This window comes from Macrobrachium nipponense, chromosome 31 (genome assembly GCF_015104395.2).
Source record: "Macrobrachium nipponense isolate FS-2020 chromosome 31, ASM1510439v2, whole genome shotgun sequence".
Classification (NCBI taxonomy): Eukaryota; Metazoa; Arthropoda; class Malacostraca; order Decapoda; family Palaemonidae; genus Macrobrachium; species Macrobrachium nipponense.
Genome location: NC_061093.1, coordinates 49,898,606 through 49,912,287, shown reverse-complemented (window position 1 = coordinate 49,912,287; position 13,682 = coordinate 49,898,606). Strand labels below are relative to the sequence as shown.

The following is a 13,682-nucleotide window of genomic DNA, read 5'->3' as shown; positions in this document are numbered from 1 at the left end:
TTTTTGATTCACTTCATACCTTTGCCAGTTCTTGCTCACTTTTACTATCAGAAAATATTCTCCTCTAAAATGGAATAATTTTTTTTTTTACTACAGTGCTCCAATAAAGTCACTAATCTTTGGGTACTCACCAGAATATTTACTTTATGTATAAAATTCCCCTCAAGATTCTAAAAACTACCTGAGAAGTAATTTCTCATTTATATGATATCATAACAATGCTATAATTACAGTGTAATTCTATGGACACTCCTTGTAAATCTCAGTATTAAAAACCATTACCTTCTCATTACTAATTATAAAACACAAGTACTATAAAACCAACAGATAAATAAAAAAAATCAAAGTAAGGTTAAAGACAAGTGTTTATTTTGTTACCATATTAATTTGGTGAAATTCAAATGGTTATGTATTTTACCAAAATCCAATTTAGACATAACAAAGAACAGACTTTGCAAGCTATGAAAAGAATTCTGGCAGTGTTTGAAAACAGCAAATTTTAACAATAAAACTACTGAATTCAAAGTACAATACCATTACAGCAAGTTACTTTACCATACAAGGAAACTTATTAGTAGTAAATTTGTTTAAGAAATTAAAGCAAAAAGGACCCTTTCCTAAAACACACTTAGTTTATTAGTTTGTACCAACATGAAAACTACGTATATAGAACCATAGAAGTGTCTTTAACAAAGACAAAATACTGTACACTTAACAAACTGAGCCTCATTACTCTGAGCAGCGTGTGCTGTCTAGTTGAAAGCTTCCAAACTAGAGAGTCTACAGCACAAAAATCCAATAAATGAAGCAACAGAATTTCACTTTTGTGTAGATCTCATTCTTACATTAAAGTTCATCTTGACTCCTCATCCTCCGTTTTTATCTAAGTCATTGACCTGTTCTCCCAGGCTCAGCTGGTACATTAATTTGTTCAGTTGGTGCATTTTTTAGTTCCTCTGGTAAATTCCTTTGTTCAGTTGGTGAACTTCTTGGTTCAACTGGTGCACTTCTTGGTTCTTCTGCCATATTTTTTGATTCACCTGGTACATCTTTTGGTTCAGCTTGTATATTTGTTTCACCCGGTACATTCCTTAGTTCATCTGGTGTATTTCTTGATTCAGTTGCTGGATTTCTTGAAAAAATAAAAAAACATAAGACATAAACACCATGCACAAGAGAATTTCTAATACACTTTTTCAACATGAAATACGTTTCAATATGAAATACATTGAGCATAAAAAATATTCTATTTACATGCTATTAACATCCATGCACAATCCTACCTATACCAAATTTCTAAAAATTTGGAGAAGTTACATTTTCCAAATACAAGGACTAAATCTACACTAAAATGAACACTCTTTGGGTGGTTAAACTTAATAATTTTAAGAATAATAATAATACTAGCAGCAATGCATGTTACATAGCAACTTTATGATACACTAGAGGCTCATAATTATGATGTGAGTGTTATCTTTCATTTAAAGTTTTGATGGAGGACTCCATTAACTATAACATTTAGGCAGTAAACATTTTCATATGCATGGAATCATAAATTATATTTAAGATGTAGCTGTATGCCATTTGTTTTTCAAAGGAAGATACATCTATGGAGCTTTATTGCTTTGAATTGTATATTATCAAGATGATAATCATCTTCGAATAAGAGTAAATTTCATTTTAACATATGTAACCAAGCAGTAAAAGAGAGCCTAAAAATCAGCTTGCAGTAAGCGAGTCAAATCATATCATGGTGGGGAACATAAAATGGTAGAGAGTGAATTTAGCTGAACTTGTGCAACAATAGATATTACTTTGGGCAAGGAAATTTACATTACCCAAAAATGTAATGTTTTCAATAATGTTGAAGGAAAGATTGTAGAAAGGTTTTACAGGGGTATCAGGAGGAAAACCTCACAGTTGCCACTATGCAGGCAATTGATGGAAGGTGGAAAAAAAGAGATAAAAGAAAGAGAATACGAACGTAGGTACAGTAAAAGGAATGAAAGGGGTTGCAGCTAGGGGGCCGAAGGGATGCTAGAAAGAGCCTTAAGTAATCATACCTACGGCATTAACCACTGACGGCATTAACCACCTACGGGGAATTTTGGTTGCCAACCCCCTTTCCCAAGCATTCAGTATCAGTTTTAAAATCATCTTCACCTAGAGTAACTCAGTATTTTTTTTTTAAATAAAACTTTTTCTGATTGATTACCCAGTGGCAGTGAATTTGTTAAACTTGGTTCCTTTGCTTCTACATAGATCTGACAGCTTTTGGCATCCCATCAATACTTATTCCCAAACAGCTGAACATCAATACGTATCTTAAACCAGTTGCATTAGAGTGATCACCACTTCCTTTTCAATCGCCAACTGTTAGCAATCTGATGTTTGAACTTTTGAAGCTTTCTCTGGCATAGCTCATGATGCTTCAATACTAGGTAATTTTTGGCCTTGCTGAGAACACCTATTGAGCTAATGCTTATTCATCATAGTACATATCTACCTAACCTAGTTGTATCGGAACTTGCTATACAAACCTTTACTATAGTATACATAATGCCAACTACAACCTACGACTATTATTAGCTTCTGTTTCATTATCTACTCCTTTTTTTTTGAGTTTGTATAATTCACATAAATGTCATATCCTGCAAATTTGCAAATAAAATCACAATTTCCTACCATCATAATTTAAAAAGCAGCCTCAATAACCAACTTAGTGCTTTCCATGTTTAGACGAATTCAAGTTATTTAGCTAAGGGCCTCTTAAGGTTTCTCCCTAGTTGATAAACATACCTTGTCACTGAAGGGTGTACATTCCTTTAGAAGTTTGTTTAATCCCCTTTGAAATTCCTTGGTACCCTACTCATATGTGGGTAAATCATATCGGTGACCCATTATCATGAGAATCACTTAAAGCCCTTTTGACATAAAGAACCTGTGATTATTATTGTTGTTATTATTATTAAATACTTGAACCACTATTTTCATCAAGAGTTTAACCAATAGTGTGTTAAAATGACAAATTTTTTTATCATTTTGTATTTCTCATAGCTAACAAACCTGAGGTCTTAACATTAGGATAAATCTTCTAGTGCCAGCTGGAAAACCAGTAAAGTTAAAATAAATTGTGTACGCAAGGAACTATGGGCATCTGTGCTTAGTCACAAGCTATGTGGGAGCTTCCACAATCCCTTCGGTATCTTGTGACCCCATTAGTTACTCTTCTAACCTGGTTTAACTGTCAGAAGGGTGGTTAGAGGTGGGAACTTTATATGTTAAGACCTCAGGTTTCTTATTTATGAGAAATACAAATCAATCGCAAAATTTGTCATTTGTTCATATACAAAACAAACCTTTAGTATTAACATTAGGATAGACTTAATTTTGGTGGGAGGTTTGTTTGTTTGTTTGTATGGTGTTTTTACGTTGCATGGAACCACTGGTTATTCAGCCACGGGACCAACGGCTTTACGCGACTTCCGAACCAAGTCAAGTGTGAATTTCTATCATCAGAAATACACCTCTCTCACGCCTCAGTGGAATGCCCGAGAATCGAACTTGCGGCTGCCAAGGTGACAGTCCAAGACCAAACCAATCACTCCACTGAGGCGCTTTGGTAGGAGGTAAGTGCGACTATTAACCAACCGGGAGTTTGCCACCTTTGGTCAATTTCCAAATATAAAAGAATTCTAAGAACATTGACATCTACCTTAGAACCTATGATATATATGGGTATCATAGGTTCATATTTCTGGGTGTTTAATACATACAATGTCATAGTTTGTTGCATTTGCGGATGATAAGAAGCTATCTGCTCCATTAACAAACCAATGTATCCTCATACGTGGGTTTGTTATCATTCCTCTCTCTCCTTGCTAAAGAGAGGAATGTGTTGCTACTGAAAGGTATCTTATATTATTGATCACTCTAACAGCATGGGTATCTAACTCACCTGTATCTAGTCCGTTTAGCCCATGATGGTATTCTCGTCTTACCGCCTGTAGGTAAAAAAGTAGATAGAAAAATATAGAAAAAGAGATCATTCAATCCACTTTCATACCTTCATCTTAGACTAGATATAAACTAACCTGCCAGGGGTACTGGATGAGCTACGCAACTTGTTGAGCAGCCACCACCGGACCCAAAGAAAAAGTCCAAGGACCTATGGACAATGTCCTTAAGTAAAAGGAAGTGAAAGTGGTTTGCCATGACCCTACACCACTTTTCAAAATTCTCTGAACAGACATAGTCTTCTTGAATGTAATTATCAAAGAAGAGCTCAGAATTCTTATGTCATGCACTCTTGCGCTCACAACATTATCTGAACGTTCTGAGTCTGTTAAATATGCATTCCTGATCTTTTCCCTTAACCAAAACGATATTGTATTCTTGAACACTTGTATTTTTACCTGGTCTGTGCTAGTAAAAAGCCTTCGACATCTAGTCTGAGATGCCAAGTTCTTTTTTAACAAGCACGCAGTGCTCTGACTGGACATAATATTTCGTCAAGGTCATTATCCACAAAGTCTCCCAAAGAAGGTATAGGAAAAAAAAAAAAATCTGTCCATAACTGATGGATTCTGTGTCTTAGCCACAAATTCTGGTATAAATTAAAAAACTAATGACTTCTAATCTCTGGAATGTTTCACTTCACAAGACAGACCATGCAGCTCCCTACCCTTTTGGTAGATGCTACAGCCAAGGAGACTACTTTCAGTCAAGTTTCTTTCCATGGCTTGTTCCAGTGGTTCATAGGGAGCTTTACTAAGGCTAGTCAATACCAGGGTTAAATCCCAGTTGGGGGACTTTAGTCCTCTAGGAGAACAGGGCTGCTCAAAACTCTTAATCAACATAGATATTTCCCATGAAGACAAAATATCTACATCTTTCATCTGTAGAACTAAAGCACGCCCTATATCTCTTATGGCAGACACAGAAAGGTGTTTTTCTGTTGACAGAAAGGAATTCACCACCAGCCTCTGATCTGATGGAAAAGCTCTGGCCTTTATACTAATCATCCCCAAATACACAATCTTCTGACTGGGATCCAAATTCGACTTCTGCAGATTTAACACAATGCCTAGTCTGTGACAAAACTGGAGAAGAAGATCTCTGTCCCAAAGGAACTTCCCTCATGACTTTGCTATTACCAAACAATCGTCTAGGTACCTAGTAACCTGATCCTAAGCATGAGCCCATGTCAACACGAGAGTGACTACTCTTGTAAACACTTGCGGAGACATTGCCAATCTGAAACACAGAACCCTGAATTGAAACACCTTCCCTGCAACTACTACCTGTTGGATGTGGATCTGTGAACACCGAGGTTAAGAATTTCGAACAAGGAAACCTACTAATACCCCGGCATTTCCTCTGTTTCTTGAGAGATCCAAAGAAACCTTTGCTGGGTAGTTACAAGGATTTAAAAGGATCCAACAGAAAAACAATCAGGCAAACTAAACCAGCTTTAAAAAGGACAGAGAGTAAAGCACGTCCTCTTTTAAAGGTGTAAAGAAAGTAACTATAGAGCAGTCATGAGATGCTGAAGGGATTGTGGGAGATTGCACACAGCTTGTGATCAACTACAGATGCCAATACAGTTCCTTGCGTACACAATTTTTGCTAACTTTACCGGTTTTTCAGGTGGCACTAAAAAATTTATCCTAATGTTAAAACAGAAGGTTTGTTTCATATATGAACAATTGCTTTACCCTCACAGGGTTGCCCCACGGGTCAAGTTTCTAACAAAATATAAATTTTTACTTAGTAAATTGTAGTTCTTTAAATCTTAGTAGCATGTTATATGGATAAACAAACTAAAAAAATTAAGATTTTGACAAAATTCCTGTGATGTTTTCAAGACTTTGTCATTTGCTATTGGTTCAATTTGCATACTCATAAAAATATGTTTATGATGTTCATTAGATGTATATAACTACTACTAAGAATCTGCAAATCAAAACAACTTGGTAGTATAAAACAGGGCCTTAAATACAGGGAGATGACTTCAGGTATCATGGGAAGAGGGGGGGTTCCCGGGGGGGGGGGGGGCCGGGGGGGGTACCAGCTAAATTAATAGTATACAATGAGGTAATTCCTAATAGCAAGTATTGCTTGTAATGGACAGTTTATGGCACACTGCAGATAACCATAATGAATTTTCAACATTTCTTCAGACCCCAACCACAAGGAGTTATTCTGTTTATACCTTTCATTCATTCCCTCAGTCTTTTCCTACCTAGTACCTACCAAACTTTAGCTTTACCATGCACTAATTTTCTATCTCTCACTTAGGGACAAATCCTTAAATCAAGCCATGAAAGTCTCACTAGTTATGACTCAGTAGTCCCAATAAACTACTGTACTGGTTCTTTCAAATAATGCTCAGAATTCTTTATATGAATATATTTTCATGGAATGATTCTTAAAGCCATGGAGCTGATCACAAGCTTCTACAGAACAGAATAACCAGAAGTGAAAAAGAAGAGAGCAAATAAAAGAAAGGATGCTAATATGAGGGCCTCAGAACCAGAGAGGTCGTATATGCCACTTTTAAAAACTTTTTAAAAAATGAGTAAATTGGCCTCAAAGTTTATCATTCATTACTCTGCTTCTAAGAAAGATATCGATTTAAACTTAGTTTCATATGAAAGCTATACTCTTTATTAAGTTTTTTGTGAAAATTTGAAAAAAATTGTTGGGATGCGCTTGCGCGCTAGCATTCAAAATGTTCTGCCAAACTCCCATTTTTTTTTAATATTTGAGTCATAACAAGCACTTAAACCATAATTGAATGTGTTAAACGATAATAAAGTGTTATCATATTGTTGTAATAATGATGATGATATTAATAAGAGTAATAGTAATAATACTGGTAATAATGATAATAATACTATTAATAATAATATTGATAAGTAATAATAGTGTGCTGAAAAGACGATACATTTTGTGATAAGAAACCGAGTATTGCTAATGATAATAATGATAATAATAATAGTAATAATAATAACAATGGGAATAATAATAATAATAATGATAATGATGATAATAATAGTAATAATAATAATGATGATAGTTCAATAATATTAGTACTAATAATGACACTGATGATGATAACCTTTCGTCATCATAATACATCGATACTTATAATCAATCACAAGAAAAATACTATAATAGAATAGTAATACTATTGTCATAATAATAATGATAATAATAATAATAATAATAATAATGATAATATATAATGATGAAATAATAATATTATGATGGTGTAATAATGATGTTGACGATGATAACCTTGAATCACCATGATGTTTAACCATCAATAATACACAATAATATATTATCTAATAATTTTTTTATACTACTACTACTACTACTAGGGCCCCCATCCGTTAATAGAAGCTGCAATGTGAAGGGGACTTCAACTCGATCAGATTGCAGACTGTTAGCTCCAAACATTGCTACCAGCTGTGACCCTCATCCACTACTACTACTAATACTGACTACTACTACTAGTAATACTACGACTATTATTACTGCCAGAAGGAAGACATAATGTACTCAAATAACAAAGAGTATTTAGACAAAATAACAGCACAACACAACGATAATCGTAATCTCCCGCTATGATCACTGAAGTGAGATGTTTAAAACATTGGCGGGAGTTTGTAAGCTGGCGCGGTGATTGGTCGATGCTTACAACGAGCCTTATGGGAAAAAAACGCTCATTGGCCTAGAATTCGCTACCCGCGCAATGGACGAGCCTCTCATTGGCTTAATCAGCGCTAGTGATTTGCGTCGATCTGGTCCTCATGAAGCGTCCGAGCGGCTGCAGCACCGCTCGAAGTCATGTTCTTTCCTGTAGCTAAAATCGATAATTCCGACTGTCCCAGTAGGAATTTCGACCGTATGTAAATGGTGGAATGGCCTAGAAATGCCTCAAATACACAGAGAAAAGGTTGCCAAATCTACCAGTATGCATAACTCCAAATCCGTGGAAGTGGCATATACGACTTTCTGGTTCTGGGCCCTCATATATCCTGTGGATATTGTAGTAGCTCAATGGTTTCATCTAGCTTCACAGACCGGTGGTTCCATCTTCAAACATCACACAGCCTGATAGTTTTCACTGGTAACATGACCCTACCATCTTTATGAGGCCTCAGGTCTATCTGTGATTCATCAGCAACCACTGCCTGTTCCTCATGGTACTAGTTAGGGTAGAGTGGGAGCTTTGGCACTCATCATGTGTACAGTATATAAGTTCATTCTCTAGAAAACTGTATAACAGTGCAATGGCTTGTCCCTTGCCTCTACAGCTGCGACCTTTAATCCTTTAAATGTTACTAGTACAATGGTTTGTTCAGAAACAATATGGAAATATTTGGCTTTCCTAACAACACAGCCATTCATAAAATAATTTTACAGACTTGAGAAATCTTAAAGAAACCTACACCTTGGAACCCATGGTAAAATAAATTAATACAAAAGTATGAGGGAAGAAGCAAATTTGAAAATTGAAGTTAGTTTTCATGTGATAAGCTATTAAAAGAATCATACAACAAGCAATTTTAAAAGATAAAGCAAAATACAGAAAGCGAAAAAAACACAAAATACTCATAATACATATACTACTGAATGAATGAGCTGAATTTGTGTGGTTTAACAAACCTCCTAGCTCACTTTTATTAGAAACTAAGTAAAGGTGCAGATATGATTTCAAATTTCTTTACTGATTTATCTTGGCTTCTACAGAGAAGCGAGTTTGTCACACTGCTTCACTTAGGTACATAAATATAAATGATTAATCAGACCATAGTCATACTTCCAGTCTCATATAACTGCCTTAAAAGATTTATGTATTCATAAATTAGAGGTTTAAACTGAAACATGACAGACAAGGAACAGAAGGGTGGGAAGATACCAAAGTGTATGAACACAAAGTATAAACAGAAAACAGGGGTCAAAAGTATGTTACTAGGACCTTTTAATAGCACTATAGTAGCCTGTGAAAGGGCAGGGTACACTGTACTACATGGTACCCACCTACAACATTCACTATCATGTCATGTCCAATTTGTTTAAAGTGAGTTTTCATTTTCATTCTTTACCCTTTCTCAAGACCAGCATTGTCTTAGGGTTATGTTGGCTGCTATTTAGTATAGGCAGTCCCCTGGTTATTGGTGGCGGTTCAATTCCGACGGCTTGATAAGCAAAAATTGTCAATAACCAAAAACTGGAGATTTTCAGTGCTGATTGGCAACAATAACTGGATTTTGGCACCAATAACCGGTTAATGGCTCCTCTGTTAGGTACGTATTGGCGCCGAAAACCAGAAATTGGTGCATTTCAACACCAAAAATCACTCAGCACTAGACAAGCCCCATAAAACCAGACCCCCGATAACCGAGGACTGCCTTGTACAACTTTTGGTTTGTGTTCATATAATTTAGCAATTGTGAATTTTCTCTTCTCTAGCTGCAGTATTCTATGTTGCCCTGAAAACCCATGGAGCAAAGCAGGTTTTCTTCAGTCCTTGCATCATAGTAGGCAAATGTAATTCACTGTGGTGTTAGGGTTATTATTACTATTGTAAAAGATTAGTTTATCCAGACCTCTGAGCCTGATAACGGCTCTTTCGGGCTGGTATTCAGGAATTAATCCTGAAAAAGGTTTAACAGATGTTACCCAGTCATAATCGGTTATGTGCAATCATTGATGGAATAGCACATACAAGCTAATTTGGCAGCTGTATCTGCTTTTTCATTTCCTTCAATTCCCACATGTGCTGGAATCCAACATATTAACAATCCTGATTGAATAAGTTGGATTTTTATTTGGATTTTTTGTACAAAGTGAATTGGAGACTTGTATTTGTTTTTAGAGTCAATAGCACTTTGTTTCTCAGATATTATGTCTAATGCTATTTTTATGGCTGTGAGTTCTGCAATATATACTGATGATATTAGGGGAAGACTTATTTTGAGTAATGTGGTATTAGGGTAGTTAGCTACCATGGGCAGGATAGCCTTGGCTTCGTAATTTTTACACCTTGCTAATATTTGTGGGTCTTTAGATTTTAGTTCCTTACTTCATGCTGTGTTGACTGGGATTTTTCTTTCAATTGTAACAGCCAGTACATTTCTAATTAATTTTCAATTTCATTTTGTTCCATCTACTATTTCATCATTATTTTTTACATAATAGTCACTTTAGTATGTTTTCATGACAAAAATCAATTTAACATTTTACAGCTGTATTGGCTACATTGTTTATATATATTTTGTTTTTCTTCCATCAAAATAATAACATTCATAATTAATCACTGATACTTTAGTATTCATGTCTTTTCTTGTTTAGTTTCTCAATTCCTACTCTGTTTTTTATGTACCGCACAGTTCCTATTATATTATTATTGTTAATAAATACTATGCCACTGAGCTACTATTCTCAACTTTCATAAGGCTGGCCAAGCTAGTTTGCTCTTAATACGTACAGTAAATCTTTCTTTAATATTACAACCCCCTAAAAACTTAATGACTGGATGAACTAGAGATATTGAAGATTCTGAAAAAACTTTGGCATTTGTTGTTGGTTGCAAATCGCAGTTTCAAAATCAATGTTTAACTGCTAATGCTGTTCAACCTTCTCAAAAAAAAAAAGAAAAAAAAAAGAAAAAAAAAAAATTGATAGATTTCCGAGATACAGTTGTGGAAAATCACTGACAGGAATAGGTATACATATCTGATTAACCTAACCCTAAGTGGTATTTCTTGAGCAAGGATCAACATATCTCAAAATTGATATGATAAAAAAAAAAAATTATGGAATGAAAACTTAATGTTTGACAAAAGAAAATTTTGGGCAGTAATTTTGTAGGGTTTCTAAACCTTCTACTGTCACTGAAAGTTTAAAAAATTTACCTAATCATGCTTGTAAATTCTAACTGCTGATCATATTGAAGACTTATCTGCTGTGATAACTTAAATCATTATGGGGGTGAAGAGAACTTAATACATTTCATAAGCTGATATTCCAGCAAATCCTGGTTCAAATAAATATTTGGAGTTTGTAGACAAAATTACCAAGTGTGTGATTTATGTCCAGAGGTATATGAGATAGATGATGCAACAATGTAATATCATACTTGATACATAAGCCAAGGAAGAAGTTACAGTACTGGAAGAATCTTAGGTTTACATTTATTGACAACAAAAATCTGTTGGTTCCAATTGGGAATAATTGTCGACAAGTCTTTGATTGTATAGATTTGCCACTCACTTGGATGGTTATAGTCTGTGAAGATAGTGAGGGGATTCACAATTTTTTAATTATATGGATTATTAGATTAAAATTCAAATAAAGTACTCCAATGCAGAATCTGAGCACTCCAATAAGAAGTGGATCTATGCTTTTAATTACAGTGTCTAATGCCGAGCCATATATTTGGCCCCAGTAGTCTAAAATTGTATGTGATACAATTTGGACGATATCAGATCTAAAGCATTTGTACTTATGGCTGTTATGTATGCATGTCTACTTAACAGTGTATGTGTATCCAAGTACTATATAGGTCTCAGAATATGTTTGCAAACTTAGTATAATTTTTAGTTCAGTCTCATAACTATTCCTTTTGGTATCTTCATGAATCAGGGCTACTTTTATATCTAACAAAAGCTAATCAGTACAAGAGTGTCCCAGCAGTTGGTAAAAATAAAATTCATTATATTCCATAACTTAATATCAATTTACTGTTCTTTTTAATACAATGTTTATAACGTATATAACTGCTCTGTATGTTTTACACCTGTAATGGGCCATATTCTGTGCCAAGGGTATTCCTTGGGATTTACTGACACAATGCTCCACAAGTTAACACCGATTATGAATTAAATTGTTCAGCAGTTAGATGGCAACTTGCATAAAAAGATATGAAAAGGGAAACAATTAATTCACATAGAAGACAAAGGGTACTATATAGTCTCCAGCAACATCTACAGCATGTCACAGAAAGCATACTGCAAAAATAGTAGCAACCTAAATATGACTGTACTAGGATTTCCTTAGTCAGTAAAACATACTGTATTTTGTAGTTTTCTAAAGGCTGAATGCTTACAACAAATTTCAGTCATTGTTCAAAGGTAATTAGATTAAAAGCAGAAAGGTCACGTCATCTTTCTTGAAGCAAATAGCCATTTCCTTTTCTTAACTAATTACAGAAAAACAGTGTTAATGTCTACTAATATTACTCTATTTACACCATTATAATTTCATTGGTACAATACAGATTCTCTTATCTGGGATTAGCTATGACTGAATGCAACTTTTGAATATTTCTAAAACGACATGGAGATAATTTGAAATATATCTGACAGTAACTTTTATGGGATGTTTAAGCATATTATTTGCTTAAGGGGTCTATATATATTTCTCAAACAAAAAAACTTTGTACATATAAAGATTTAGCCTTTAGAAAATGACTGACTTCATGTCTTAGACACTTTACCTCTTCAAATGTCAGCAAATATGCATAATAGTGCTTAGTCTGTAGAATGGATATAATGTTGTATGCAAGTACGTATTAGCTGGTTTCTTAAATCTCCACAGCCATTTGCAGAATCTTTGGAAGCAAGTGCTCTTTCTGCTTAAATTCCCATCAGATCTAAGTCTCCACACCCGAAACATTTTTTTCTAAGTCTTCAACATTTTCAATTTATTCAATCTTTACATTTTCAAGGAGTTGTAATTTATTAGAGAGGATTTAATATATTCATTAAAAACAAACCCTTCAGGCCAATTCTATTAGAGTTAAAGATAACTCAGTAAGATGGTTATCCTATTCATTACATATTAACAACAATTCACTTATTTCGGACATTTCTAATCATGGTATTTTAACTGAAGCCAGCTAATTTCCCAGTAGTGTAGAGATATTCTCTTGTGTGGTATGGTTTGAGATTAAAATATCTTCCAAAAAATACTTCTGGACCAATTAATTTCAGAGGTGTCATCAAAATGCCAAAAATATGACTTCCAATGAAAAAACCACAACATTCACAATAGCTTCATTATAGCACACATTTTTAATGACATGCACATAGAAGGGCCCACTCACTTATTACTAATACGTAGTTTCCTTAAAAAGAACTATCACACTTTAACTCTAACAGCACAGGAAAAAAGCTGATATCAGATTTTAGCAAGGAATTTAGTTTCTGTACCAAAAGTACTGTACAGCTGGAGGTTGAAAAAGAAAGTTTAGAAAATGGCAGTGTTTATGTTGTAGTATTAAGAAAGTACCTTTGATTATTACAGACTTCTGGAAAGATTCTTGTTTTTTTATAGTAAGATCTGGCATTTAAGGGTGAAATTACAAAAATATTGTCTAAGTCTTCAGTTAATGTTAGGTTTTAGGAAAGTTTGAAGGCAGTTAACTATAATGATACAATGTTATTGGCAATGTTATAACTTAGTTTTAGAAACTGCTAATGCAGTATATTTGTGTATATGTACTATCACCCAAATTATGCAAGACAATTCTTAGAGAAGCAAAAAATAACTTAATGAAAAGTATAATTGTATCAACTCAATTACAAATGTTCTGGTCCTATTTGTCAAGTCTTCTTGTCGTAGTCCATCAAAATATGCCCCAAACCCTGGAAAACCAAACCAAA

General features: G+C 34.4%; 1 protein-coding gene across 3 annotated transcripts in view; it reads right to left on the bottom strand.

The window, feature by feature from the left end:
* Positions 1-884: 884 nt before the first annotated feature.
* Positions 885-13,682, bottom strand: part of LOC135206958 (inactive hydroxysteroid dehydrogenase-like protein 1) — a 62,908-nt gene continuing 50,110 nt past the window's right edge. The window contains exon 8 of one of the 3 annotated variants that reach the window (XM_064238509.1): positions 885-1,132. In XM_064238509.1, the coding sequence (XP_064094579.1) occupies positions 889-1,132 (244 nt within the window). In that variant the 3' untranslated portion in view covers positions 885-888. The remainder of the gene's footprint in view (positions 1,133-13,682) is intronic. The other 2 variants (XM_064238511.1, XM_064238510.1) reach the window with 2 other exon arrangements.